Here is a 27,896-nt window from a genome sequence, read left to right as displayed (position 1 = left end):
CGTAACTTGGTAAGGGGGGGGGGGCGGTTGCCCCTTCGCGGAATCGATCATTCAATTTCGCGCGGCAAATTGTCCGCGTCGGAAACTCATATCCGGGCACTTCCGGCCCAGTCGACTCAACGAAGAGGAGTGGAGAGGAGAGGGTTTCACTTCCGTCACAGGAATTTTGCATTGAACGACGACTGGGCGGTGAATGTTCTTAATATTTCTTTTTCTTTTCTTTTGCGGAAGGGTGGACGATGATGACTATGATTGGCGAAATATTCGAAGCATGAGCGCACGCGAGGGAGAATTGAGAGGATTTGAACTATTGTTCGATGGAATTTTAGAGCATATTTAAAGGTTTTTATTCTTTTTTTTTGCAGATATACATTGTTTGATAGCTTGTGGGCGATTTCGAGATGTTTTTTCGAGTAAACTTGACGGTTGCAATATTAACCTGTTAAAAAACAAATTTTCTGCAATGCTTGCTTTTGTATTATCTCTGCACAAAAATGCCGAATATTTTTTATGAAAAAATAATTATCGGTAAATTTCATTATGAAAGTCACGAAAATATTTACATATCATCAGCAAAATACTTGATGAAAAAAAAGAATATTTTACAAAAGTTAAGAAAAAATTTGTTTAAAACTGCCACAAATATCAGGAACTTATTTCATTATGAACTATTAATGACTTGTTATTCGGTAATACATTCAATAAATTAATTGAAATACATGTGAAAACTATAGCAACCTGAAAATACATTTAATTTTTCTTTATTATTAGCCACATCAGTTTTACTGATACCCAAGAAATAATTCGAGTTAAACTACAACCAACAATCTAATTAGCGCTGATTCTGATCTAGTTAAAAATGAATTTATAAAGTTCCTTATCGATAAAATTCTACAATAAAATAATATATTAAACCACTTATACCAAAAACTGATTAATCTTTTACATAACAAATATTAGATTTTACTGGTTCTTACTGGAACACTAAACTCAAACGTCATTTACCAAAAATATATATCTCTGCATTCACGTTCATCTCGTCACCGTGCACGTGAGATACGGCATCGGACAATAACTCATTAAACGCTTGGTAATCACCCACATTTCGATGCAAATGCGTCGGAATTTTCCTGCAAGCGAGTAACAAGTGCAATGGACAAACAGAGGAACAAAAAAACACAGCAGAGAGCTGCGCCCGCAATTAGAGCTCTTAGCGTTCAGTTCGCTCGGTTATCGATCTTGCCGCTCCCTTCTTTCTATTTTGCTCTGTGTATACGTAAATTTTCGACTCTTGGCTCGAATATCTTTGAAATTTTTTGCGGTGCCGTGTTTGATTGATTTTAGTGAGATTCAATTGACTTGTGTGTAATTTAATTGGATAATATTTCATCAAAGATGCATATATTAATTATGAAATATAAAAGAATTTCAGTAGTGCTATAAAATATCAATAGAAAACCAAGATTTATTTTATCTATCCAAATAATCAACATTTCAATGATCAACAATTCACAATTCGCGTCTGTCTGGCGTCAACATTAGCAATACTAAAATTCGAACAAATACTGCACTAACGTCAACGTTTTTAATTGGATAATGTAAAACTGACAATTTATCATTTCAACAAAATTTCTTATTTTCAGAATAACAATTCTTTTTCTACTTTAGCCAAAATAAATCTCCTGAATTTTCGGCTATTCACTGAAAATGTACTCCTTATTTTGAGAACTTAGATTTCTCAACTTCAATCACTTTCCATGAAAAATAATATCTTATTTTAAGAATTTCGTTTTTGTTGTGCAACATAAGAAAAATTTAACATTAGTTAATAACTTTTTCCAAAATAAGTTAATCTCATGTAACGTAGTATAAAAAAGTTTTAATTTAAGAATATTTTCGAGGAAAAAATATTTCTTAAAATGGATTGTCACATTGATGAAAACTATATTTTACTAGTATGAAAACTGTAAACGCAAAATAAATATTTTTTTATTTATAGTAAAATTTTTTAAATTATGTAATTAATACAAATAAAATAATCGTTACTAATTTGAAGCAATGTATTGTCGATTGAACTGACATATTTTTTCTTGATTGAAGCTAACAACAAATGTTACAATGAAAATTGATCATCTTCCATTACCAGTAACATTTTCAAATCAAACAAATCAATCATCAACCTTGAAAAACACACGTTCCCTTTCAATTATCACACAGAACGTCAAGTCAAACAGCAGCGAACAGTTCAAAAATAAGTAAAACGCAAGGTATATTAACGCTCCACGTGACATGGAGCTGAGGCAAGCCACTCGGGCGGCACGATTAGGTTTTGTGTTAATTTCCACGCTACATGAACAACCCAAACGAAAAGTCAGTTAGACAGTTGGCCACGGACACTTGTCAAACTACACGTTGAACTTCCTCGAATGATGTAAGGTTTCGTTTCTCATGTAAGTTAAAGTTTAAATTTGTCAAAGTGTATTTTTAAAAAAAGAAAGTAAGTATACAATCAAAAAAGGCTATATAATCAAAAATGATAAGCAATTGAGACAAAAATAAATGATCATTTCTCGAAATAAAACGAATATAGAGAGTTTCGACATCCTTCATTCTCTCTCGCTCTCTCTCTCTCTCTCTCTCTCTCTCTCCCTCTCTCCCTCCCTCGCTCACACACTTCCCCCTAAGCTTTCGATTATCAAATATCAAATTAACAAGTAATCTCACGATTCATTACGGATAAAAACCTCGTTTCTTACCATAGCAATAAAAATACTTTTCAATGTTATACCATACAGTGTTAATTGATTAAAAAACACAATTGTCAAAAACATGCAGTTTGATTTGTTGAAAAGAGCCAACAACGTTGTTCATCTCGACCTCGTAAGTTCATTGATTAACTTCGTTTAAGCGTTGCAAAGTTGTTTGATGGTGCGTCTACTCGTCGCTTAATAACTAATTAAGAGTTGTAATGATCAAACATTATAATGAAATTTACAACGATCCACTTTAGCTCATTTAAATAATTAAGATTCAACCATTTTTCAGGACATATGATAAAAAAGAATGAAATTTTGTTCTAGTTTTTTTATATAAAAGTTCAGCAACATTGGCGGGTAAGCGCATTTCAAATGCTAAACGGAGCTGTCACAACGTGAGTTTATCTTTCAGATATTTTTCCGTTTCGCTGAAAAGTAACCTTTCTTTAACTATTGGCGAATGATGTGTTTACCCGAAGTACTAATGAGATCGTCTGACCGTACACCGATGTCTTCCACTTACATAATATAAAACCTTCGTAATATAAAACTGCTGAAAACAAAATTCGTAAGATCGTGAATTTGCTACGATATTTGTAAAAAGAATTCTCTCATACGTGATAATTAGTTGATTCTGCATACACACGTCAATTACTAAAACGAGTTCTCTTAAAATTTTCCTAAATTTGATCAAGTCAACCGAGAAAACCAAATCTAAAAATGTAATTGGACATAAAAAAGGATGAAAATCTCAGGTATTCCGACTCGTCCAGCAACATCATGCAGCAACAACAGCAGCCGATCGATGTAGAAGCGGTAGCAGCGGAGATCATTCCCTCTCGTACCAGGTCGCACAGTTTACGAAGGCAGAGTATCTCCCTAAACGCCGTCATCAATCATCGACGTGCTCTATTTGGGTATGATTTACGCGCTCTAATGGTCCGTTGAGTCGTATTTTATAGCGCCTTTGATTGTATATTTTCCACGGCAATCAATTTTTTGGCGCGTGTGATCGTGAAATTTATGTTTTATTGTTACCAAGTTTTTTGGTTATTTTGCTTTAAGGGACTATACGATCGTTCTTTTTGTTTTTGGATAATGGTGGCTTATATTTGATAATCATAAATCAAGCTTTATCGTGGAACAAGTAGCATTGAAATATTACAATGGTTGCAAAAAAATTGCTGACAAATTGAAATATTTTAAATAATTCTAATTATGTCAAAAATTTACAATATATTTCAATTTACCGCAATTATTCATTTCTTGCAATTTTGTTTCGACAATTTCACATGAGACCAAGCTCATATTAGAGAAAGCATAACTATTTTTAGAGCACTGTTGCAAGGCATGGGTAGCAATATGTCTTTAACTTCCTGCGTACCACCTGATCAAGACCATCAACAGCAGCAAATGAACGACGAAACGTCGTTAGCTCAACATAAGCTACAATTAGCCCCGGTCAACAGCAACACACCCCTCGATCATTCTCGCGAAGGTAAGAATACAATCATCCACTTATCATAGAAAGACAGGCAAGTTCAGGAAAAGAGCTCTAGACGAAAAAAAAGCAACACGCACGACGCTTTGCCGTTGCAGACAAGCCGGAGGAGCGTCGACGTCGCCAGCAAGCCGAATTAATGTCGAGCCTGAGCACTCTATATGCGAAACTGTTGGTGGTGGTAGGCGTGGCAGTGCCCGTCACCGCGAGCGTCAGCCAGCAAGTGCCCGCCGCACTTGATCGAGTAATCATAATCATGCCATTTGTTTCGCCATCCGTCGCATTTGCCCTCGTCTCACATTGCTCTCTGATTTCGGTAACAAGGGCTTCTATCTTTACCTGTACTTAGCAAGCGTTGCCTTTGTCGTAACGATGTACACGACGTTATTGCGTGACAAAGCTTTGAAAACGATGATCGCCAAGCACGTTGCTCAGGAGACCACCACCTACACTTTTGACAGCGCGCCGCAGCAGGTAAACTAAGCAAACTTCCGCCCGGACACCGAACAATCTGTAACTATCCCGAATTCTTGACCTAGCAAAAACAGCAGCAACAGCCGCCAACCATCTGTAAGTGTTCAAAAATCACGAGAAAGCATCACAGCCATACCCAGCAGTACGGAAGCTTTTGTCTTCGCCTCGGTACGGTTGGTTTTGGTGCCGGTAGTCTTGTATTCACGGGTCTACAAATCGGCGCCGAGTTGGCCAATGGTCCGATCTTACGTGCCGTCATACCAGCTACAAGACTCTTACTTGTTACGGCGCAGATGCATTTTATCTTCCTGAATAGTAAGGATATGGTCTTGACCAGACACGAAGCTCTCGCTAAATTGGGTCTTATGCATATGATTGCTACTAATGTGTGCGAGTGGTTGCAGGTATGACTGATTTTTTATATTTCAAACGAGACTTTCAAGGTGAGCTAGAACACCAATTTTGATCTAAAAAAGGAATCCCTTCAAACTTTGACTAAACGCATAGGCGATTATAATTTTTTTGACATTTCAAATTGAAAAGCACCTTCAAAGTCACGAGTAAATAATCTACAACTGACAAAAACAGTTTATTTTGTATAAAAAAATCTTTTTTTAATTTTTAAATCACTGTAAAATTTTGCATTTTGCGCAAATAATTTTTTTAATCAAGCCATTTTGTATCGTTTCTAAAGCCTTATAAAATAAAAACAAAAACCATTTTCTACGTCAGAAATTGATCAAGATATTTCAAGAAAACCAAAAACTTGAAAAATCGCGATGATGGGTATTCATACAAGCCTTGTGGTTTGAAAATTTCAGGAGAAGGTTATTTTTTTATATAGAATATCGTGGTGCCCTACGTTTTTTTTTCTGGTTCTAAGGCAATTTACCGAAATTCGGTTATCTTATCCGGCTAGACCACGACCGTACGTTTTCAAAGATGCATAATAATACCTACGTAAAATCGATACAGATATCGAATTACAGTTAAGTGCAAGTCTGCTTTTAATTTTGACAATGAAGACTATAACGAGTGTCACAGATGCATTTTTATTTGGATAGATCAAACAATTCTATGTTTATAAAAGTTTTATATTATAAACTAAAAGCGCTATGAATTTGCATTTAAAAATAAAATAATAATCTTGGAAGGTTGAAGGCAACCTTGAACAATTTGCAATCCATGTGAAGACTTTTAAAATATGGTTCCGATGAAAAATCGTGATATTCCTTAACATATACAATAAAATATAGGTAAAATCGCATTTTCGAAAAAGCGAAGCACCTCAAACTCGACATACATGTAACGTTCTATAATATTTCATGCACGAGAAGGCACTGGTAGAAGAGACGCGCTACGAGATCGTCCAGCTGGAACACGCTCGTGATGAGGAAGTGTCGAGCGGTGCTGGAATGTTACGAAAGTTACTGCGTGACGCCTCGCCATTTCTCTTTCCCTGCACGATCGAGTTTAGTCTGATTTGTGCGGTTATCCTCTTTGAGATGTGGAAACGTGTCGACGAACGATCAACTAACTCCCTCGCCACAACTTGCAGTCGCTCGGTACATCAACTCAGCATTGACTGTGCCAGTGCTCATAGGTCTGTATGGAAGTCTTTTTCCGTCGCAAACTCATTCATTCATACTATTATATTTTCAAATTCTGATTTATATTAATTTAATCTCATTTATAATATCTATATGTATAATGAATCATGTATTTGTTTTCTGCGGCAGAGGGTTATTCGGTGGAATCCTCGTAGTAGCCGCAACCGTGCTGAGCCTCATAATGTTCTTCGTGCTGAAAGAAGCCAAACCACAGATGGCCATCGAGCAAGTAACATCCCTCGAAGTTGCCATCCAATCCTCAGGTAAACAATCCTTTTTATACAAAATCCAATTAGATTCTGTAGTGAGTTTTACCAATTTGCGGCAGGTGTGATAGCAGCGGTAATTGGTGGTTTAAAAATACGTGCACTTGACTTTCGCAACGCCAAACCACCACATCTCGACTCCACTCTCCTTGCCGCTGCACAAGCTGGTGTATATTTGCATTGCCTTTTCGGTGCTGTGGGCAGTATTCTTACACAAGGACCTTCCTGGATGATCTGCCTTGCTGCTGATTTAATGGCTATGTTGCAGAGTACTACGCAAACGCTTTTAATTAAGGTATCGACCTTCATTTCTTCTATATTCAGATGAGTCACATATCAAAGAAATCCTAATTTAAGCTATTAAATGTAATTCCTTCATACAAAATTACTATTATTCATATCAATTCGAGATAATTAATCCATTAATTATTTGATGTATTCTAACAATTTTTAAAATAATAATCACAGTGTTGAGCTAAAAATATACAAAATTTCAAGAACTCATTATTAAAAAAATGAAAAACTTAATTTTCAAAATATCGAATTGCCGCTGAAGCGGAAAATGTGACAGGTGATTCTTTGTCATTATTGAGTTAACGATACATTTTTGCAAATAAAATAGATATATATTGCGAGAGATTTCATTTCCATGACAAAAACAAAATGAAATAAAAAGTTCCTTTTTTGCAGATCGCTTGGCGCCGTCGCTCGCGAACAGACGAAAAACCAGGCAAAGAATTGATCACATTCTTAATAGTAGTAAACATAGCAATGTGGACGGTGAATACATTGGAAAAATCACGAGCAGGTGTACGTCCCGATCACCTTGAGTTTTTCGGTGTTTGGGCTTGGACGATCATTACTCACGTGTCAATGCCTTTGGCTATTTTTTATCGCTTTCACTCGGCTATTTGTTTATTTGAAGTATGGAAGAGTTGTTATAAATATAGACCACCTGTCGCGGCCTATTGAACGTGTGCATTGTCATTTTGCCGGCTGTGTTACGTATCCTTTTTTTAATGCTAACGAATGGAATTGATTAACGAGTGTATTTAATAAGTTTTAATCTAATAATAGACAAACGATAAAATATTTTTTATTCATTTAAGTAAAAATAGTAAGCTATGGTTAGGAGTTATGATTGCTAATAAACAACGTAATAGCATAAATTATTAATTCGTCAGGCTTCGTTTCCCGAGAAAAAAAAAGTTGAAAGCAAATATTTTCTTCGATAAGTTTTCTCTTCTTGACAAAACGAAACAAGCAAGCAAGCAAGCAAGCAAAAGCCCTTTCATGAGTTTTCCGGTAAAGCAATTAAGTCAAAGGCTTTTTCCCGCAGCCGACAGCATATATATAGATACGCGCAAAAGTGCATTCCACTGGCGCCACTCAAGCTGTCTCTTTCTCTCTCTCTCTCTCTCTCTCTCTCATGGTAAAAACTGCCCTTTTTCCAAAGTGCCTTTTGAAGAACACTTGCGGCTGTCTTACTTCTCTACCCCCGAAGGACAAACACTGCACGCGTCCGCTCTTGGCGACCACTATGTACTAATTTTCTTTGCGAGGGTAAATACCAACGAGGCTTTCTCTATAATGTTTGGGTCTCATCTTTTATTGAAGTAAAAAATAAAAGTAGAATGTTATGATGGTATAGTGAAACTATTGAATTACTGGTATTACGCTGACATATTTTTAATTGTAATGAAAACAGAAAAATTGTATATATTTAGATCAGAAAAAGAAATCAAGAAAATCAAAAATAAGCGTTGATACTAATAATAAAGCATTGATAAGTAATAACCATCTAAAAAAATAGCGTACCGCTTAGGTATCGCAATGTTGGGAAAACAATTATTTTAAAAACTGCTCTAACAATTGTTTTATTCCTATAATCGTTTGTCATGAATTTAATCAAACGTTTAGCGTCTATACAAAGTTAGTAATATTATCTGAAGAGATAATGAAATGGCGAAGTATAAAATAGGCACTCTTGTAAACAAATAATTAAAAATTAAAACAATAACTTTTTTGAAAACTATAGATGGAAAGAAAAACGAAATTTCTTAAAAAAGAATCTATTGAAAATCGATTCTCAAAAATTTTTTGCACAACAGTACTTGAACTTGGTTGTCCCTTGTACTTATATACAAATTGTTTAAGAAATTCGTCAACGTGAAATTTGGCATAAGACTTCATAAAATAAGTATGATTCCAAGCATAAATACCAACCTAATGTAGCACTTGAATAATACACAGAACAAACTAGTTGTAGAAAGTTGTATAAAAACAAATTAAGTCTGTCGCTCACATACAAACGTAAGGGAAGAAGGGAGGAGTTTAGCGTAAACACATTTTGCACAGCAATCGAGCAACCACAACAGCAACACGCACGTCGAATCTGCTGTCTCTCTCTCTCTCTCTCTCTCTCTCTCTCTCTCTCTCTCTCTCTCTCTCGAGTGTAAGTAGAATGCCTTCCTCTCTCTCTCTCTCCTTCTCTCCCTTTGTGTTGTGTATTATAGGCATGATTTACTTAGCTTCGGCAGCGCGCAGCAGCAACATCAAGTGCCTCTTAGGCCGCGTAGTCAGTTATCAAGGAGGCGTGCGGACTTTCCCCGCCCGCCAAGTATAGATTGATAGCTTCAAATTTGCCGGGCTGAGAGCTTTTGTGACTGCTTCATGTGCCACTTCAACGCTTATATGCGATTCAATTAACTCTCTTTTTCTTTTCGTCTTCACGACGTTTCTTATGTAAGTGAGTTTTGTTTTCCCTCTTATCTGCCGCGAGCATTATATTTTGTTGTATTCTTGCCACGGGGAGTTTTAATTACGCGGCATAAACAAAACTTTTCTCGCTTATATACTTCTTATCCCACGGACTTTTTCTCTCTTTCTTTGTCCTTTGCCAAAGTTTTCTTTTTTTTATTCTTTTCTGTTTTATTAGAGCGATAACGAGACGCTGCAATCGACTTTTTTCTTCTACAGAGGTCGTAACTCAAAAAAGAGAAAAGCTTGTCACCATCTGTTGTCGTCGTCGATGCAAATCCCTCGATGCGTCAGGATTACGCTTATAGGCGACGACGATCGGCTTGTGGTACGTCTGTCTGCGTTTCCCTTACTTTCGCTGTATATGTAACCGCAGCTCGTTAAGTGCACTATTATATTATTGCGGTGTTATAAGGAAATTGACATTTTTTCAGAAATTAATATTGTCAGATTTGTTTGTTGATGCAAATGTCTCCTTAACCAGTTTGTTAATTATTTTTTTCAAACCACGAAAGCGTATTATTCAAAAAGAAATCACGTGAATGAAGAATTTTTCCTTATATAAACAATTTTTTTACAATTTAAGTGGCTTTCTATGTAGATTAGCTAAAGAATAGAATATTTTTTTACCTGTAAGAGGCCACTTATTTCCAATTCTAAATCACAAAGAAAGGTGAATAAATGTTAAAGTAAACGATTTTATTTTCTGTTTTTGTCTTTCACAATACTTGTGTTTTTTCAACTTTCTAATTTGACAATTTTAAAATGATTCAAATCGAGATACGACTTTCTCTGAAGTTTCAAGACATGAAATTTCAACAAAACTTTTATCTCCGGTGAAAAAAATGATACATCTGATTAATCCTTGCGATAACGCACAATTTTCGATAAAAGCAGGTCGTGGGCTAACAATGCAAGCAAAAGAGAAAAAGAAAAGGGAAGAACTATAAGACGCCGTACGGCGACACAATAGAGCGAAAGGATTACAGCAGTGAATGAAAAGGATGTTACCTTAGAAAAAGGTATCCAACCTACGCTACGTGTCGTAGAAAAAAGAGAAGACGTAATTTCGCGTTTAATCTCAGCACTGAAAGGTGAAAGCTGCCTAATTAGCCCGATCGGATTTATATGAAGCGCTAAAATGAACTTTTTCTCTCTAGCAAGCCCAAGAAAAAACTTTTTCAGACGAAACCCTCCTCGTATATAGCGCACGCGGATAATCCTTTTGCTCACGCGCGAACATCTTTTTTTTTAAAAACCTATGTATAGAGAAGATATTCCATTGAGATAAGCTATATCTGGGTTGTTGATGAAGGTTGCTTGTGAGTTATCATTATAAATTATATAAATATGATATATTTAGGTTGTGTGACCTTAGTGAGATAACCTATTTTTCTATAGCGGAAGTGACTTTACCGATAAAAACGAAGAAGGATAATACGCTGTCAGGTTAAAAAAGTCAATAAAATACATTTATTGAACGTTTTCACTTTGCTAGTTTAATTGTAAAACATACAGCTATGTCGTGGAAACGTATTAATAAATATTACAAAGTTCAAACGCCATCTTATATAAACAGCGAATGTATTTTCACGTTTAAAGACAATGACGCGTTATGCTTTTTTTTGGCTAAACGCAACTTTGCAATCAGATTTATTCCACCACACTTAAGTTATTTCTTCTCATTATATAATACAATGTAAGTATAATTGCGATTGCGCTTTCTTTTTAATGATGATTGCTAGAACATTTCGACTATCTATGGCGGCTAAGGAAATATCTTTATAAACGTCCTATAATCAGAATCTTTGCTCGGAAAAAATTGTATCTATACAAGATGACAGTTACGTTTTTTTTTTCATTTTGGATCATATATCGAGTTTCTTTTTTGTTAACATAACAGTCATTTTCAACTTCTTTACATAAGTACTGAACACTATCATCTCGGAGAGAGCTGCTAAAATGTGACTAGATAATATCAAATGATTTGCACGAAGAGTGAGAGAAAAACACGCTTACAGCAGTCATTTAATATTAAAAATGCTTTTGTCTTTGAATGCAACTTTATACTCGACAAAAAAATCATAAGATCCGAGTTTTTAACCCTTTATTCCTTTATTCATCAGTATTGCTCTTTTTCATAGACGTTCAAAGCTAATCAAAATATCTGCAACACAAACAAAAGACAAAAAAAGGAAGTTTTTGACGAGCAAAGGGTCTTAATCAAAAAACATTGTTATTGCCGTCTTCTAAGAATAAATTCCTCGGTCACCGGAGTTTGGCATCGTCGAAATGACGAGCGAGCTCCTCGAGGAAGAGGCAGTACTAGCTTGGCATAAACAAATCCTAGGTGAACGGAGATCCAATATTACTACTACCAGCACCACCACCACGTTCAGCTGGTGGTAGATAAATAGGTTGAGCGCTACGTTGCTGATTTCGCTTACGATAATTGTTCTTATTACCACTCGTTGAGCCTCCACCACCGCCACCGCGACGATATTCCATATCTAAAAACCAACTTCGCTGCTTAAAAATAATTGATTTACGAATCATTGTAAAATTAAAAATAGTGTTCGACTACTCACTGTTTGAGTTAATTTGATTTTGCTCGAAACGAGGCGGGCGATTACTTGGCCGATGATCTGTCCTCCTATTATTATCTTGCCCGAAATAGTGTGGAGGTGGATCCTAAAAAATAATAAAGATTAATTTTTTCTCTATACGGATCTCAATAAAAAGTAATTATCTAACTTACAACATCGGTTATTGGAATACAATGAATTTGAAGTACTTCTTCGTAATTGTTGAACTCCTTGAACTGCACAACGCAAGTATTTTTGGAAACACCTGTCACCTCGGCATTATAATACTACAGCAAAAACAAACATTAATCAAAATTTATCCTTTAGAAACAGTAAAGATAATTCCCATAACAATCTCTCACCATATTATCCTCCCAATATTTGGCCATACACCTATCGCCAACACGCCACACCCAAGTACCACCAAGAGACTCATCACTTTTGTTATTACTATTGTTATAGTAGCTATTACTCTTTTGCTCAGTCAAATCACCGCTAATACCTTGGAAGCCCAAGCTGTCGTTAGCAGCGCTGTAGAAACGATTGGATTGACTACCTTTGAAATTTCGATCTACAGTATTGGATTGATACAGTCGATAATCTGGCTCTGGCAATTGGCCGTGTCGAAGATGATTGAAATCGTAGCTCTGATTTCGGCTATTGTTTATCATTTTTGATTGATAATCTTGTTGTATCTGCAAGGAAAAAATTATTTAAATTAAGCCGGAGATTAGTTAAATTTTATATTACTCACCGTGGCTTGATAATCCTGATGATTCTGTTTAAAAGTCGAGATAGGAAAGTCTCGTGGTGTGATAGCTTCTTGATGTTGAGGAAAAGGTGGAATACTTGGCAATGTATTTCTAAACTCGTTAACTTGTGGAAACTTGGTAAAACTACCAATAGGTTCTAGAGGATAAGTGTTGGTCGTATAACTTTCATTCATACTCTGAGCTTCCTGATTGCGTTGGAATCTCGGTGGTTTTGATTTCTGTGAATTCATGCCTCCATATGGATTATATTGCTGACTGCTTACGGAACTGTTGGAATATTTGTTCGACCGGTTCTCTTCTTGATGCCGTGGAGGTACTTGGTAGCCACGGTTACCTCGGTTATTTCTAAAAAGAAAATTATTTTATAAATTTATACAAATACAATAGAAACTATAATATTTTACGACTATTTACCTTCCACCTCGTGTTGACTGAGCTTGTTCATTAATCCTTTGATGATAACGATCGGAGTAATTATCCATTTTGTCTTTACCATAAGAATCTCTATGATGAGTATTGTTAGTTTCGGTAATTTCAACTTGTGCTGGTAATTTATCCTCAAGAAAATCAAACAAAGATATCTTTCCACTGCTCGGCTTTCCTGTGATTTCTTCCGATTTCTTTTCTCCTCTTTTACCTTTTGGATCACGAGATTCACGTCCTTCTCTATTATTGCTAAAATAAAAATCATAAAAACTCAATTTCTATATAAAATGTCTCAAACTTTAAAATAGATTGCAGATATACCTATTATTTTTGTTTTCACTTTTCAGCAAAGATTTAAGGGCACGATCCACGTTATTTCTATTAACTTTAAGTGCATGCTCAGCTTGCTCTATTGTAAATCCTTGGTCCACAATTTTCTGAACACTGTGATCCAGAAGCTATTAAACAAGTATTATTATATTAGTAAACGACAGAAATATAAGTAAAATACGTTCCAATGAGAAATACGTACTTGTTTGTTACCACCACCAAATATTTTTTTGCTACCTTGTTTAGCAGCTTCTGCAATAGCATTCTTACGTTGAGTTTCGAATTCAGCATTTTCTTCTGTAGTTTTTTCCTTCTCAGCAAGAGCTTTAAAATTCTTTCCTTGTTCTGTGACTTTGATTATTTTCTTGCCAAATGGAATCCATGGTGGTGGTCCACCTTCTTCAACAGGTCTCAGACGAGAGTGAGATGCCAATTTCTAAAACATAATATAATCGAAAATATGACGAAGATTATTAATTTTTATCCATATTATTTACCTTATTCAATTCCCATTTTTCTACAAGGCTGGCTACTTTGCCCCCATAAATATGAGCAACATTGAAAGGCTTTAATAAAATAATCCCATGCGACATGGGTACAGTTCCTCCTCTTAATACTATTTTTGTACCTGGTGGTGTATTTAAACTGAAAAATAAACATTTTTTTAGTATAACTCAGATTACTGTTTAAAGTATTTTGTATATCAAAAGTGTACCTAATGGAAGAAACATTTTCTATTTCAATAGCTTGAAAATTATTCTTGCCATCTGTCATGGAAAGTTTGAGCATGCGTGGAGCTCCTCGAGATTCTTCATTGTGCTTTGGAGCAGCTACATTACGTACTTTTTGAATTTGTAAAACAATATCACCTTGGCTCATATCACCATCTCCACTTCCAATTTCTTTCAAATCATGCTACAAAACAAAAAAAAATTTATTAGCATAACTAAAAAAATTTTATTCTTTTAATAGAATTAAGTTAAATTTGGCTTACCTCTGAGGCACGTTTCATGATCTTCTGTACGTCAATAATATTTCCATAATCACTCACAGTTTCAAAGCCTTGCTCCGTTAGGAACCTGATGTAAAATATGTCAATATTGAATTTGCATTTAGTTAAAACTAACAAAATTCTTATTGTTTTAGTATACTTTATATTATTGGAACTTAAAATCAAACTCATAAACTTGTTTGTAAATAAATATTAAAGAAGCTTACAAAATACAAGGCCACACACATACGTGTATATATATATATATATATATATATATATATCAAAAAAAGTTTTCCATTAACATCAAATAAATGACAAGGCTAAGAGCTTAAAAATAGATACATCCTTCATGAATCACTCTCTCAGGTCCACGATCACACACAGTATATTAAATACACTTACCAGCCATATTCACGGAGCTTCTCCATCAATGCAATCGTCATGACTGCAGCTGTTAAACAATCTCTTCTGTTTGTTTAAAACATCAAACTCTTGCTATCCACTCATATCAGCCAGGAAAATCCGGTAAACAATTCGATATCGTCCGCGTAAACATTCAGTCAGCTGACATGAAGTTTGTTGGTTAGAAGTAGAAATTTTTTGACACACGAACGTCTCAGTGATTTTTTATTACAATAAGGATGATTGTTAAACTATAATCAACTTGAATTTCTTGACCTTTTTCGGCGACGTTTCACACCCAAAATGACTCACACGCACACTTTTCTACGCGTTTGCCTGTTATACCATGGAGACTGTATACAGGAGAGGGAACTCTGTATGTATAAGACTATAAAAGTTTTCGGCTCTAACTCAGCGGCGTAAGCTGCACTTCAGGTTTGGAACTTCAGCGCTCCAAGCGATGGATACTAATGCGTCGGTAAAGTAACCCAGTAGTATGCTAACCGCCTAAGATAATAATGCTTATAGATAAATGTTATAAAACTGCTATATACAGCTACTGAAACAATGTTCGATTTTTATATAATCAACTCGTACCATAATAAATATTTTTCCAATGTATTGTTTAAATTATTGTCTTGTATAAAAAAAATATCCTACATTTACTTTGGATAAATGAGTTTCTTTTGTTAATTATTTTATCAAAACCATCATTATTTATCTTTGTCATAGTTTTATAATAAGTAAACTTTTTATTTATCGCAAAATTATTGAAACTAATATCGAAATTATTTTTTAACAAATGTTATTGTATTGGTTCTCATAGGCCCCGGTCCCATAGGTATGTACACCCAACGTGGATTGAATCGCGACCCCCCCAGTTAGGCTGGTATGAGAATTCCGTCGTTGCATCGGAACGAAGAAACCGCGGGAAAATTCTATTGTAGATAGTAAATAAATAAATAAATAATAACTTATCTAAATGCCAGCATAACGATAAATCCTTGCTGAAGCAAAAGCAGGTAAAAGCATAAGAAACTCGGAAGAAACATTTAAAATAGACATATACACGTGTAAACAGGCTTTTTCAGGTCTGCTATTCAAGCTTTGATTTTGACTGCTACTTTCAATCCGTAACGGTGGTTTTCAGATCGGTCACAGTATAACGCTCGTTCTTAAATTATATAATTAAAACCTAAAATCAAATAATCATGCATCTAAATTCATTGTTCAGCAAACAATTAATTTTAAACCTAAAAACAAATTAGTAACGTTTTAGCTTTTTATCGTGTCTTAAAACGAATTTTCATTTTTTGAATTTTCCCGCGGTTTTTTCGTTCCGATGCAAGACGGAATTCTCATACCAACCTAACTGGGGGGGTCGCGATTCAATCCACGTTGGGTGTACGTACGGATGCGGACGGATACGGACACGAATCGCAACTCTAATAACATCACTAAAAATATCTAGTTCGATTATTTAGTACCAACACTACCGGTAGTGAGCAAAAGTGACTGTTGTTTAAAACTGTAGCGCCGAACGTACCACATTTAATGAACGCCTATCTAACCTTTACATTATTGCAGTCTATAACATGGCAAATGATAGAGAATTGATAGACTTTCAACTACAATTAATGGAATTAGGCCTTAATTTTATGGAAGTACTTGAATATATAAGAAGAAGAAAATATATATAAATGATATGTATTAATCATCCCAAAAACTTTTTTTACATTAGCATACTCATCAATAAGCAATATTCATGAAAATTTAAAAAGTAAATTGTAGACCTGACATTTGAACATTAAATGTGGTACGTTCGGCGCTACAATTTTAAACAACAGTCACTTTTACTCACTACCGGTAGTGTTGGTACTAAATAATCGAACTAGATATTTTTTGTGATGTTACTACAGTTGCGATTCGCGTCCGTATCTGTCCGCATCCGTACGTACAACCTATGGGACCGGGGCCATAAAACTTAATGCAAACACTGCAAACAGCTGTTGCGCTGTGACGTCATACTAAAATATATATGTACGTGAAAATGTGAAAAAAAAAGATAAAAGATTGCTAATCGATTTGATTTGAAAAGCTTATTTCTTTTATTTTAATTTATAAGTCAGTATCTATATTTTGTAGCATGCATGTTGTAGATTATTCTGTTTAAAGGAGTTCAAATTGGTAAATATAGTTGTTAAAAGTCAGATATTTAAATTGGTCAATTTTAATGTTTCGAAAATAATAAATAATAAAAAAAGAAGCATTATCAAAATGAAAACTTGGAAAAAAGCAGCAAGTTTAATTATTGCTGGTAGAATAGCGTCGAAACCTAACCAAGTAGTGAGTCGTAATTACATCAGATTTCTGTACAAAATTATCTGTACAACAATTTTATAATTATATAATTTTTATAATCTTACAGTATAATTACAACTTGCTTTTTCTTAAAAGATCAAATAAAGGCAGCTTTGGTGGTGCTTACGTATTCCCTGGTGGTATGATTGAGCCATCGGATGCCGATTTGAAGTGGCAAAGCTTATTTCAAAATTATGGGTACAATGAAAATAGCTTTAAATCTCTTATTCCCAAAAGCAAAACTAGGCCAAAAATTTTTGACAATTTTGATAATGAGTTACCGAGAGAAGTTTCTTTGAGAATCAGTGCAATACGTGAAACATTTGAAGAGTGTGGTATATTATTTTGTACAAATTCAATTAGCACAAACACAACATCAAAACTAGGCAATAATTTTGATTGTTAGTAAGCTTATTTCTATTTTATTAACATACAATGATTTCTTAAGATTTGTTTTTGATAATTTTAAATATTTTCAGTAACAAACGATGAGTTAAAATACTGGCAGCATAAAGTTCACAACGATTCAACAGAATTTTATAATATGTGCCAAGAATTAAAATGTTATCCCAATTTATGGGCTTTATATGAATGGAGAAATTGGATAAGTGCAAGTAATTTTGCTATTGCAAAACATGTAAATGCTGTTTTCTTTTTTACTGGCCTGCCAAATATTCCTAATACAAAACTTGAGTGCAATGAAATGGATGATTTTTTGGTAAATATTTACTAATTATATACTCAGATCTTCATTCATTAAAATATGTTAATGAAGTTAGTGCTTTATTGATACTTTCTGTCAAGTGGGCAACACCAGATTATATGCTGAAAACACATATAACTTCCTTATTTCCACCACAGAGATATGAACTTTTAGAATTAGTAAACTATACAAATATTGATAATTTAATTGACTGTGCTGTAGAAAAATCAAAGAATGGTGCTCCAAGTTTTTTTCCAGTGAGTTTACTCTTTCTAAACCACCACTAAAACTTGTTTCTTGCTCTTTATTTTTTGGTTATTTTTCCTAATTTACAATAATTATAAAATTTTATCTGTCTAATAGGTGGCTGTAGGTTTAAGTGATGGGTTGGTGTTTGTACTACCAGGAGATTCAATGTATCCTAATGACATCAACATACATGAAAGAAAGCAAATAGATTTATCATCAATGAGTATTAAGCAATTTCGAGAGATTACTGCTACAACCAATAGAATAGAAATTTTTAACGATCCAGAAAACAAAGACAGAATTCCAAGTAAATTATAGAAAAACGTTAATCATTAAGCCGAGTTCACCTGTATAATTTTTTTAACATTTTTTAGAGAGAAAGTTTTTTAACTTTTTAAAGATATTTTTTCTATATAAAGAATTATAATTTTTATATATAATATTTTTGAAAAAAGACATACGCTTGGTTATTGATTTTAAACATTATTATTTTTAGTATTTTTATACTACGTTTTACTTATTGTTATATGTTTATATATATATACATGCCTATATGCATTTTATAATTGAAAAACGTTATTGAATTATAATAAAAAAAAGATTTATTCATGGTTAAGTTATTTCATCTGTTACTTTTTTCACTTCTTTCCGCGATGAGTCATTGCATTTTTTACTTGTACTATGCATTATTTACTAGAATTGTTTTATATCTTTGCACATGTTATAATTCCTGCATGTTCAGAATTTTCTACAAGAATTTATTACATTAGCTTTTTATACGAAATCATTTTTCGTTTTATCAGATCGACATATTACTTTTAAATTATTTCGAAATAATTATACATTTTTATTAGTACAATAAAAAAATTTGATGTATATTACAGAATAAACCGCCAGCATAATTCGTTATTAGTTTGCATTATCGCGCATATCTCGAAGGATGTACGTGTGATTATATTTCTGAAGAAACTATCCGGCTATCAAAGAATTATAAAAAAAATCAAAAATCATTAATGATTGTTTTGATAATAGGTAATTGAAATTGAAATTATAAAAAAAATCAAAAATCATTAATGATTGTTTTGATAATAGGCATTAAATTAAGGAGGTTGTTTTTTAATTTTCGAGTTACCTCCTATTAAATTTTTGCTTACCAAGTAGTTATAAAAAACACGTACACTTGTCAAATATCTTTCCACCCTCGCTTCGCTCGGGCGTAAACGCCACACAAGCCAAGAATCTACTTTCCCGCACTTGTATCGTAATGTCCTATTACATGACTGACTGACTTCTTCGGACGAGGGATGGGAGTAATAGGGAAATCGTATTTTTCGTTAATTTGTCGAAAAGTAATAATTAAATGATAATTAATACATTTGTATTTCTAAAGTAAGCGTTGTTATACAATTAAATGCTCAACAATTTTCATTTTCTGTTATTCAAAATATTCCTAAGAAGTCTGCCATAGAATTATTTTTATTCTTTCATTGATAAATCATTCAAATAAAATGTTTTTTATGAAAAATTGCAGTAGAAAAAAAACAATGATTAAGAGCGTAGTTAAGATCCAACCAATCAAACCGTACATTAGCATCCGAGCTATATACTAAAAAAATGTAAAGATACGCCATTGTGGTATTAATTCATTATTACCGCCGCCAAAAAAAGAGGAACCTTTTCGACTCAAGCAACTTTTTCGTTGTACCGAAAAAAAAGGCAAAAATGACATAGAAGGGATTCCAAAAGTTACGAGAACGAAGCGGTTTTAAGTATAGTAGTAGTGGGGAAAGGCATACCTGCGTCGTGGTTTTAGTCGAGCTTGGCAGTGCGACTGGAGTAACGGCGGTGATCACACATATAAGCAACTCACGTCTCCTTCGTAAGTGTAGACAAAGTGTAGGCTTGCTTTTTTTTTGTTGGTGCGTGCTTACACAGACACGCGCGCCCGCGCGCGTACTATTCCTAGTTGTGCATGTTGTTTTTTTCAAAACGAAATTCTCGTATGAGTTTTTTCGATTTCGGTACTGAAAATTTATTTTCGCGAAGTTAATAATACATCGTAATATAAAAGCGTGGGTCACACGCAAACTCTCTTACGAGATAAGTAGGTTACAAGAGAGACTGCGCAATTTTCTCTACGATGCAGGGAATAACGATTGAATGTTATATATTTGCGGGGCCTGCGTTGTTTTGTTTCTTTTTTTATTATGTGCTGATGTGTTGTGACATCACAAGAGCGCCGACGACTTTTGGAGAATCTACTTCTACTTTCGAAGTGCATACGCGCGCTCTCAAAAAAGGAAAGTGACGCGTGTGAGCGTTAGTTGCGTTTATCTCAGCAGTTACAGTTAATGATAATGCCTGAAAATGATTATTTTGCGGAAAGGGAAATAAAAATTCTTGTCGATTTTGGGAAAAGAATCCAAGTTGATCATTGGTGAATTCTTTTTTTTTTGCCGTAACTTACATAAACGTTTGAACTTACGATTGTCACGTACTTGGTAAATATGCAAGTAACTACGCTTATGCGAATATTTTTTGTTAACGAAATACGCAAACAAATGATCAACAATTGAAGGAAACCATAGGTGTCGTTTAGACTTCGCGAGTCGTGTGTGTCTAGGACGCCACCCAATTTCAATTTCCTAAATAACTCACTTCCGTCACAGTCATGCAAAAAAGGTAAACAGTGCATCTGATTCATTGTTGTAGGCTAACGACGATGAGTTATAAAGATTAACGTGCAAAAAAATATAACCACGGAAAATTTTCCGATGATCTCATCTTCGGAGAGCGAAATGGTCAATAATGTGCATAAGACAATGTAATATATACAACTTGACAATTTTAACAACTTCACGCGGATGATTTAGGTATAGCGTGTGCTCGTGGCGCGCAAAACGTTTCCTTTTCACTTTTTTGCGCGCGAAGAAGTGAAAGGGCAAGTGTGACTCAGCTCTTCTGATTCTAATCGTTCTTTACATATTGTAAAAATAAAACGAGATTGTTGCCAAGGGAAAGTTTTGTACTATATAATTTTCATCTACAATAACGATAGGCAACAAGCCTGTCAAATCAAGCTTATAATCAACTCTAAAATGAATCATTGCTGCGTTTCGTTTACGTCATCGAGACATTAAAATTTTCATTTTTTTCGCTACTAATGGTACACGTAAATTTCGAGGAAATAAGAGTTGAATACCCTGATACATACGTCATCGTACGCCACGATACATCGATAAACATGTCGTAAAAGTAAAGTTAATGATCATCACGACGTGTTTTTTTTGTCTTTTCACTCCCTGCATAAAACGTTTATTATTAAACGTCGCGTGACACTAGTCACCCTTTTGAAAATACATTTCATTTTTGCGAGAGATGAGCGTGTTTACACTCCGACATTGAATGCTTTATTTTTTTATTCCAACTTTCTGCTATAATTAAAACAATACATTAGTTGCTTAGTAATCCCGTAAAGAAACAAATATTCTCAAATGTTGCATTTCTAAAAAATATTTTTTACTCTTTTCTTAATCTAGTGAAAAAATTCTTTGAATAACCCATTTTAAGAATTAAATTTTTATTTAATAGAATTTTTCTTAATTTAATTCAGAAATTCTATTTGTGACTCTTAATATCGTAATATACTCGTTAAATCATAGAAATAAAATTCAATAAAAAATTTATTTTGGTTACTTTATATTTATTATTATCGAATTTTCCCATAGCAATTACATCACCCATAAAATGACATCAATCTCTGTACACATTTTACTTCGTTTATACGTTTGAAATAATACGTACATATACTTGCTACTCTTCATTTCGTACCCGACACAACTGACCTTTGATCCCTTCTCCCTTTCTTGAAAGTCGTCAAAAAAACTTGTTTCCGAGCATTCCGTTTATCTCAATTGGGGATCTCTCTCGCGTTACTTAAAATAATAAAAAACAAATATTTCTCGGTGTCACTGCTGCGTCCCGAAACGAACAATGTGTAGCCTTTAAAATATTCGCGAACTCACCTCAATTTTTTATCTTATGAGGATAATGATATATTATCGATTCGTAGAACGTTCGCATGCATGTATGCTCCCATTTGTACGACCCGACAATAGACGCAGCATAAACATTGGACAACGAAGGTTTTCACGTATATATTTATTATCTCCTTACACCGATCGAAGTCTGTGCACGTGCGAGAGTAACTTGACTAGCATCAACTATAAGTGATCGTGAACAGGTGCACGCACACACTATACATATATATATATATATATATATATATTTTTTTTTTCTTTTGTGCAGCTACGTCGTTGTCGTGTACATTCACGCAAATGGACGTTGCCGTATTGCGGTATAATAATACGTAGATGATAGGAATGTATCTCGCGATCGGGAAATTTTTTTTCTTTTCGTAATTTCCTTCTTTTTAAAATATAATATTCCTAAGTAATTTTGTGATCTATTCTTCCTACGAGTCGAGATAAAATGTAGGTCGTGCAAATGCATCCTGCATTACAATTATGAAATGTAGATTACGATATATTATGTTCAAACATATCGTGAAAAGAAATTTTCAAGGGACAAATAAACCTTCAGCTTTGTAAACTAAAAAAAAAAAATAAAACTAAAAAACATATTAATCTCACGAGGTCGGTTGTCGTAAAAAAAAAGAAACTCAAGATAATTCGGAAAAGTTGCCGATTTCACTCTTGCAGCCGACCTTGTATTTACATGTAACAGAAAGGTATATGGGGGACGTTTATTAATTTGTTTTTCCTTTATTCAATGACGGAAATCGTTTTATCACCGGTCAGTAGGTCAAGTGCGACGACTTTTATTTGTATAATATACTTTCACTTTCACGTGAGAAGAAAGTAAAAATTATGTGTCTTCGATTAATTTATGTAATTGTGCATGAGTTTTATCACTTTTTTCGGTTGCGAGATTATAATCAAAATTATAGCCTGAGGATTTGATGGATCGTCGACATTCAGTGCACAATTCTATCTAATTGTTTCCTCATCGATTTACTTTGAGATTCACGAAATTGACGAGGATGATAAAATTGGCTCTCCGTATGAATTACTCATCTAACGACAATAAACAATCGGAATAGAGTATAATAGGAGAATGGACTTAATTCAACCGCTTTACGTAACTCGCGTGAAAGATCGGTTATTCTTTTTACTCAAGAGAACAAAAAACAACATTCAACGTCGAAGTTCAAGTACACGGAGAAAAAAAAATAAAGATAAAGCGTAGTCGCTTTCGAAATTAGACTCGCGATAGACCATAAAAGCGCTCGAGCTCCGCGATGCGTGAAGAGACAAACACGCAGTAACCTTGGACAAGGCCCTAACCCACTTTATTACACGCAAACTACATTTATAAATCCTTTTTGAATCATTCATTTTCTAACTCGTTTCTTTGCATTGAATGACTTGGTTTAACAATCGACGACAGCATTCGCGAGGAAACGAGAGGATATGCAAAAGGATTGCGCGGAAGAGCGACACGGATTAATTACACGTAAAACAATTGGAATGGTTACGTAAGCGCGAGCAGCGTCGATTTATGAATCAGCTTCTTGACATTGAGGCATTGTCGGTTTTCGTGCGGCATGAAATTATGCGACGCGCAGAGTGTGTTTTATTCGACGAGTCGTGTATCTCTTCATTGCAAAAGCCGTTAGCCCTCATTAAAATTCCGTTTTTTTATATAGTTCCGATCGATTCATAATTCAACAAAAGATTCTTCGCTTTTTGCATACGTCCACCCAAGGAAATAAATTAGTAAGTAATGATACACATAGTTGCACCTCCTTGTTATTACAACTTGGAATTCCAATAAGCGCGCGTCACCACTAAGAGAACACTTGTCAGAAGCTCAATGCGATATCGAACCGTCGTTACATATTTTTCTCTTCGTTGCAGAATAGCAAAAGGAAATAAACAACAATGGGTTACCACACGGAACTGGATGGCTGCGGCCGCTTTATGAAGTACATCTTGTTCTTCATCAACTTCATCATTTTCGTAAGTATACCTGTTGACTACACATTTGTTACTGGTTGACCTCAAGACAACGATTTCTTTTTCTCGCTGGCGTACAATCGAGTCAAGGTTCCTGTTTTTTATTCACGTGGCGTTGCATCTGAGTTGAGTTAAAACGTTCAGGCCACGAAAAACATCACCGATCTAGATCTTATTATGAGGGTTCATTTTATAGCTAAGAGCTCGACATAATGAGTACTCTCTCAAAGATTTCTTTCACTGTGTGGGAAATTCCTTTTAGTACAACGACGCTACTTTTAAGTGGCGGCTTTCAATGCTTCACTCTAAAATCTCCCAACTTTTAAACCTTCCGAAGCAAATATTACCAATAAAAATTGATATCTTACTTTGCCTTTTAGCTGGCCGGTCTAGCCATAACGATAATCTCGATAATCGCACTGGTCTACAAAGTCAACTACATAAGCGTCCTGACGAGCAACGATGGCCAAAGCAGCAATTTGCATGGTGCTGTGTACGTGTTGCTGATCGCTGGCATTGTCACCACGATCGTCTCGTTCTTCGGCTGTTACGGTGCTATGCGCGAAGTTAAATGCATGCTCTTAATGGTAAGCGTTTGTATTGTGCTTTCATCAAGCTTTAATTGCCCATCTACTTTGTTTTTGCGCGACCCTCGGAGCACCAATATTTTGCACTGTCCGCTTTTTAGTTTTCAGTGTCATTCGTTTTTTTCCATAAGCAAAGCGCCTTAAAAATGTTATATCTGCAAGTCTCAACTTGAAATCTACAATAATAATAATAATAATCATTCAATCAATTAATTTGCCGCAGTACGCCTTGATACTGCTCTGCTTGACCGTTGTGATCGCAGTTGCCGCGATATTGGGTATCGTGTACAGAGCGTCGTTCAAGGAGAAACTGGTGGTCAATATGGAAAACTCCATGAACCTCTATAGCAGGCAGCAATCTGTGAGGGAGGCTTGGGACGCTGTACAGGCTAATGTAAGTTATTATTTTGTTTCTTAAAAAACTAATGTGCATAACTAACTGCATAATTATTTACCAAAAAATAATATCATCGGTTATATCGTATATTAAATCGTGGGAATATTTAATGCATATTGAATTTTCAATTTGGCCATAAAAGTTTTGATACTTATATTTATGTATTAAAATGAGCGAGAAAAAAAGACGGAAAAGATGAGTGCATGAAACCCGCTAGACATTATTAGTACAAGAAATTTTACGAAGAAGATTCTGTGATTTCTGTTTCATCGACTTTTTGCATTGTGCGCACGCTTTTAGATTTTTCATCTTATCATTACATCGGTTATTAGAAATCTAAATATACTTGGGCTCATTGCTTGGCATATGGCAGTTCCTCATTATCCATAGTAGTGCTAAAATTAACAATAAAAGTAAATTAATTTTTATAGTTTTTTTAAGTATAATAAACAAAGGAAAACAAGGGAAAAGGAACAAAGGATATAATAACAGTAATTTACCTTGAAATTAGAATTTTACTTATCGAAATACATTGAAAACCAATTTTAGAAAAAAAAACTCCTTAACGACATATTTTGATCCATTGAGTTTAAATTGAAATTCAGATTACGGTTATCGCTCTTCATTTTTTTAAATTTCCAAAAGGCCATTTTTCTCTTTTAATTGATTTTAGTATTACGATAGACAACAAAAGAGTATCACAGCCATACTCGGTGATGAGACCAATTATTGCAAACACTTAAAATTTGGAAAATCAAGAGTGTGCACTGCGGAAATTCGGTGAAAGTGCTGTTATTTAAACATATCGAGTCATAGCAGTTGCATCATTAAATTGCTAATCCAAGAAATTAAAAATCAATTAACTGGCACCTTTGTCGATTACAGCTCCGTTGCTGCGGTGTTCATAATCACAACGATTGGGCCCGTCGCGGTTTTACAACCGTACCAAGGAGCTGTTGTCAGGTGGATGCTGATGGTATTACCGTAAGTTAAACTGTTGACAATTCCCGATAAAAATATTCATGTGTGCATGAATTTTGCATCATATGATTGTCTTTGTTAGGTACGCGAGTGCAATCGCTACAGCGACAGTATCAACAGTAATAACGCATACATCCGTGGCTGTTCTCAAGCTACCAGAGAATTTTTAGAAACTCATTCTGGTGTCCTCATTGGCATTGGATTTAGTGGTGCTGTTCTGACGGTAAGACATTCATCGTGAGTGTATTTATTTCTATGAAAGAAAGTATTATATCGATTGATCTTCCATTTCAGTTCATTGGATTAGTGTTCTCTATCGCATTATTTCGCAGAATACACTAAATAAAAAAGCATATGAAAACGAAAAATAGAATAACACTCAAATGTCCGTCCATTATAAATAAAAGAAAAGAAAATAGGAACTTCTGCCAATATTATTTATGCAACCGTTCGAAGATTTATCAAAAAAATTAATCATCAACCAAGCCATATTCACATTCAAGTGACCTTGAAAATGAATCTCATTTAGCGTTGAATGGTATTATTGTATTCTAGTTCATAAGATTACTAAGACTTTTTTTTGGTAATAATTCATTCTCTAGATGTATTTACAAAAACAAGTTCATAAATGTGTAGTACTTCTCTAATTATCTTTGTGTTATTCTTTTAAGAATAATGAATAGATAATTCATACGAATTTGCTTATGGATAATGCCTAATCGAATCATAATAACTCATGAAATATTTTTAATACTGATAAAAAGAAGAGAGTATTATTATTGGACAAAGATAACTAGATGATATTTTTATTAAATTATATATTTTATACAAAATACATTGTCTTAAAGAGAAAGTAGTTAATTACATAAATAAAAACTTGCGTATATAGAGGAAAATAACCATTATTTTGACGAAAATATGATATCATTGTAAAGCGATGGGTGAGGATTTGCGTTAACATTTGAGTTCGCAAATACAATTTGATATATTAATTTTTTTAATAATTATATTACACATTTATGTGTCATCTAACTTTGTGTATATGATCAATACCCCACACATCACTTTCTATAAACGATCTGAACATAACTAAACACAAGAAAAACAAAATTTAACGAAGAGGTGATCATTTTGTCGATTAAAGTACAATTTAAAAAAAAGAAAAAGATGATTTAAGGAAATCCTTATCTAACATCTTCATAATATGTCGGTCGATGTAGTACTTTTCACGATCAAACGTGTCATCGCACAAGGTTCTAATTTATATTCAAAATTTTAGCATATAAATCATTTGCTCGATTGGCGTTAAGAATAAGATGAACACTTTTGACGTTATTATATTGTAAATATGTCTGCATGTATGAATTTATATTTATAGAATATGCAATGGTACGCTTATATCAATTACGATAAATGATTGCCACAATAAAGAGTACAAATTAAAGAGTCCCATATCTTATTTTACCTAATAATTTGGGATTATCTTCAAAATCTTTAATGAAAATAAATATGAATGTTAATAATTGTTTTATACAAAAAAATGTTCATATAAATATATAAGCTTAGAAATACTGTTTTTAATTACACTTTATTGATTGCCGAGGTGAACAGGAGCTTATAGCTATAATATTACGATTTTGAAATTGAAAATTTTCGAGATATCGGTCTGGGACCATGCGCAATCGATTTAGCGCGTAAAATTA

At 34.2% G+C, this 27,896-nt stretch overlaps 4 protein-coding genes across 7 annotated transcripts; 3 read left to right on the top strand and 1 right to left on the bottom strand.

Moving 5' to 3' along the window:
- The first annotated feature begins 2,315 nt into the window (after positions 1–2,315).
- Positions 2,316–7,917, top strand: LOC131667148 (proton channel OtopLc-like). The gene is made up of 11 exons (XM_058940387.1): positions 2,316–2,450; positions 3,081–3,151; positions 3,512–3,673; positions 4,091–4,254; positions 4,356–4,501; positions 4,582–4,731; positions 4,797–5,135; positions 6,069–6,334; positions 6,471–6,604; positions 6,670–6,902; positions 7,298–7,917. The coding sequence occupies exons 2-11, from the start codon at positions 3,129–3,131 to the stop codon at positions 7,577–7,579; spliced, it is 1,899 nt and encodes a 632-aa protein (XP_058796370.1). The 5' UTR covers positions 2,316–2,450; positions 3,081–3,128; the 3' UTR covers positions 7,580–7,917.
- A 1,288-nt stretch (positions 7,918–9,205) lies between these two features.
- LOC131667082 (acyl-coenzyme A diphosphatase NUDT19-like) lies at positions 9,206–18,740 on the top strand. Of its 3 annotated transcripts, none has more exons than XM_058940278.1 (6): positions 9,206–9,352; positions 9,587–9,695; positions 17,335–17,639; positions 17,718–17,956; positions 18,043–18,198; positions 18,305–18,740. In XM_058940278.1, the coding sequence occupies exons 3-6, from the start codon at positions 17,381–17,383 to the stop codon at positions 18,506–18,508; spliced, it is 858 nt and encodes a 285-aa protein (XP_058796261.1). In that variant the 5' UTR covers positions 9,206–9,352; positions 9,587–9,695; positions 17,335–17,380; the 3' UTR covers positions 18,509–18,740. The 3 variants fall into 3 exon arrangements, with proteins under 3 accessions (XP_058796261.1, XP_058796260.1, XP_058796259.1); XM_058940276.1 differs by lacking the exons at positions 9,206–9,352; positions 9,587–9,695 and adding exons at positions 16,758–16,917; positions 17,023–17,223 and having other exon boundaries at positions 17,306–17,639; positions 18,305–18,739; XM_058940277.1 differs by lacking the exons at positions 9,206–9,352; positions 9,587–9,695 and adding an exon at positions 16,755–17,223.
- On the bottom strand, positions 10,790–15,348 carry LOC131667080 (tudor domain-containing protein 3). Its single transcript, XM_058940275.1, has 12 exons — positions 14,878–15,348; positions 14,476–14,560; positions 14,197–14,396; positions 13,979–14,126; positions 13,684–13,917; positions 13,473–13,609; positions 13,140–13,400; positions 12,707–13,070; positions 12,315–12,647; positions 12,126–12,239; positions 11,956–12,058; positions 10,790–11,877 (listed from the first exon to the last, which is right to left on the bottom strand). The coding sequence occupies exons 1-12, from the start codon at positions 14,916–14,918 to the stop codon at positions 11,714–11,716; spliced, it is 2,184 nt and encodes a 727-aa protein (XP_058796258.1). The 5' UTR covers positions 14,919–15,348; the 3' UTR covers positions 10,790–11,713.
- A 1,239-nt stretch (positions 18,741–19,979) lies between the features above and the next one.
- LOC131667176 (CD82 antigen) lies at positions 19,980–26,615 on the top strand. 2 transcript variants are annotated; one of them, XM_058940436.1, is made up of 7 exons: positions 19,980–20,069; positions 24,130–24,231; positions 24,609–24,815; positions 25,039–25,209; positions 26,098–26,196; positions 26,276–26,416; positions 26,488–26,615. In XM_058940436.1, the coding sequence occupies exons 2-7, from the start codon at positions 24,154–24,156 to the stop codon at positions 26,533–26,535; spliced, it is 744 nt and encodes a 247-aa protein (XP_058796419.1). In that variant the 5' UTR covers positions 19,980–20,069; positions 24,130–24,153; the 3' UTR covers positions 26,536–26,615. The 2 variants fall into 2 exon arrangements, with proteins under 2 accessions (XP_058796419.1, XP_058796420.1); XM_058940437.1 differs by lacking the exon at positions 19,980–20,069 and adding an exon at positions 22,872–23,988.
- Positions 26,616–27,896: the final 1,281 nt, after the last annotated feature.

Source organism: Phymastichus coffea, unplaced genomic scaffold (assembly GCF_024137745.1).
Source record: "Phymastichus coffea isolate CEN01 unplaced genomic scaffold, Cenicafe_Pcof_1.1 PCOF00063, whole genome shotgun sequence".
Classification (NCBI taxonomy): domain Eukaryota; kingdom Metazoa; phylum Arthropoda; class Insecta; order Hymenoptera; family Eulophidae; genus Phymastichus; species Phymastichus coffea.
The sequence above is the reverse complement of the archived record's forward strand: the minus strand, read 5'-3'. Positions and strand labels throughout refer to the sequence as shown.

What these genes read in the sequence shown, in the direction of transcription:
- LOC131667082 (XM_058940276.1), top strand. Translation starts at nt 17,155, where the DNA reads ATGAAAACTTGGAAAAAAGCAGCAAGTTTAATTATTGCTGGTAGAATA. An exon ending in CGTCGAAACCTAACCAAGTA is followed by an intron (nt 17,224 to 17,305) that starts GTGAGTCGTAAT and finishes ATAATCTTACAG; the next exon opens with TATAATTACAACTTGCTTTT. An exon ending in ACTAGGCAATAATTTTGATT is followed by an intron (nt 17,640 to 17,717) that starts GTTAGTAAGCTT and finishes AAATATTTTCAG; the next exon opens with TAACAAACGATGAGTTAAAA.
- LOC131667148 (XM_058940387.1), top strand. Translation starts at nt 3,129, where the DNA reads ATGCTAAACGGAGCTGTCACAAC. An exon ending in CTAAACGGAGCTGTCACAAC is followed by an intron (nt 3,152 to 3,511) that starts GTGAGTTTATCT and finishes TGAAAATCTCAG; the next exon opens with GTATTCCGACTCGTCCAGCA. An exon ending in TTGACAGCGCGCCGCAGCAG is followed by an intron (nt 4,732 to 4,796) that starts GTAAACTAAGCA and finishes TTCTTGACCTAG; the next exon opens with CAAAAACAGCAGCAACAGCC.
- LOC131667176 (XM_058940436.1), top strand. Translation starts at nt 24,154, where the DNA reads ATGGGTTACCACACGGAACTGGATGGCTGCGGCCGCTTTATGAAGTAC. An exon ending in TTAAATGCATGCTCTTAATG is followed by an intron (nt 24,816 to 25,038) that starts GTAAGCGTTTGT and finishes AATTTGCCGCAG; the next exon opens with TACGCCTTGATACTGCTCTG. An exon ending in TTAGTGGTGCTGTTCTGACG is followed by an intron (nt 26,417 to 26,487) that starts GTAAGACATTCA and finishes CTTCCATTTCAG; the next exon opens with TTCATTGGATTAGTGTTCTC.
- LOC131667080 (XM_058940275.1), bottom strand. Translation starts at nt 14,918, where the DNA reads ATGACGATTGCATTGATGGAGAAGCTCCGTGAATATGGCTG. An exon ending in AGTGAAAACAAAAATAATAG is followed by an intron (nt 13,401 to 13,472) that starts GTATATCTGCAA and finishes TTTTTATTTTAG; the next exon opens with CAATAATAGAGAAGGACGTG. An exon ending in ATCAGGATTATCAAGCCACG is followed by an intron (nt 12,648 to 12,706) that starts GTGAGTAATATA and finishes TTTTCCTTGCAG; the next exon opens with ATACAACAAGATTATCAATC.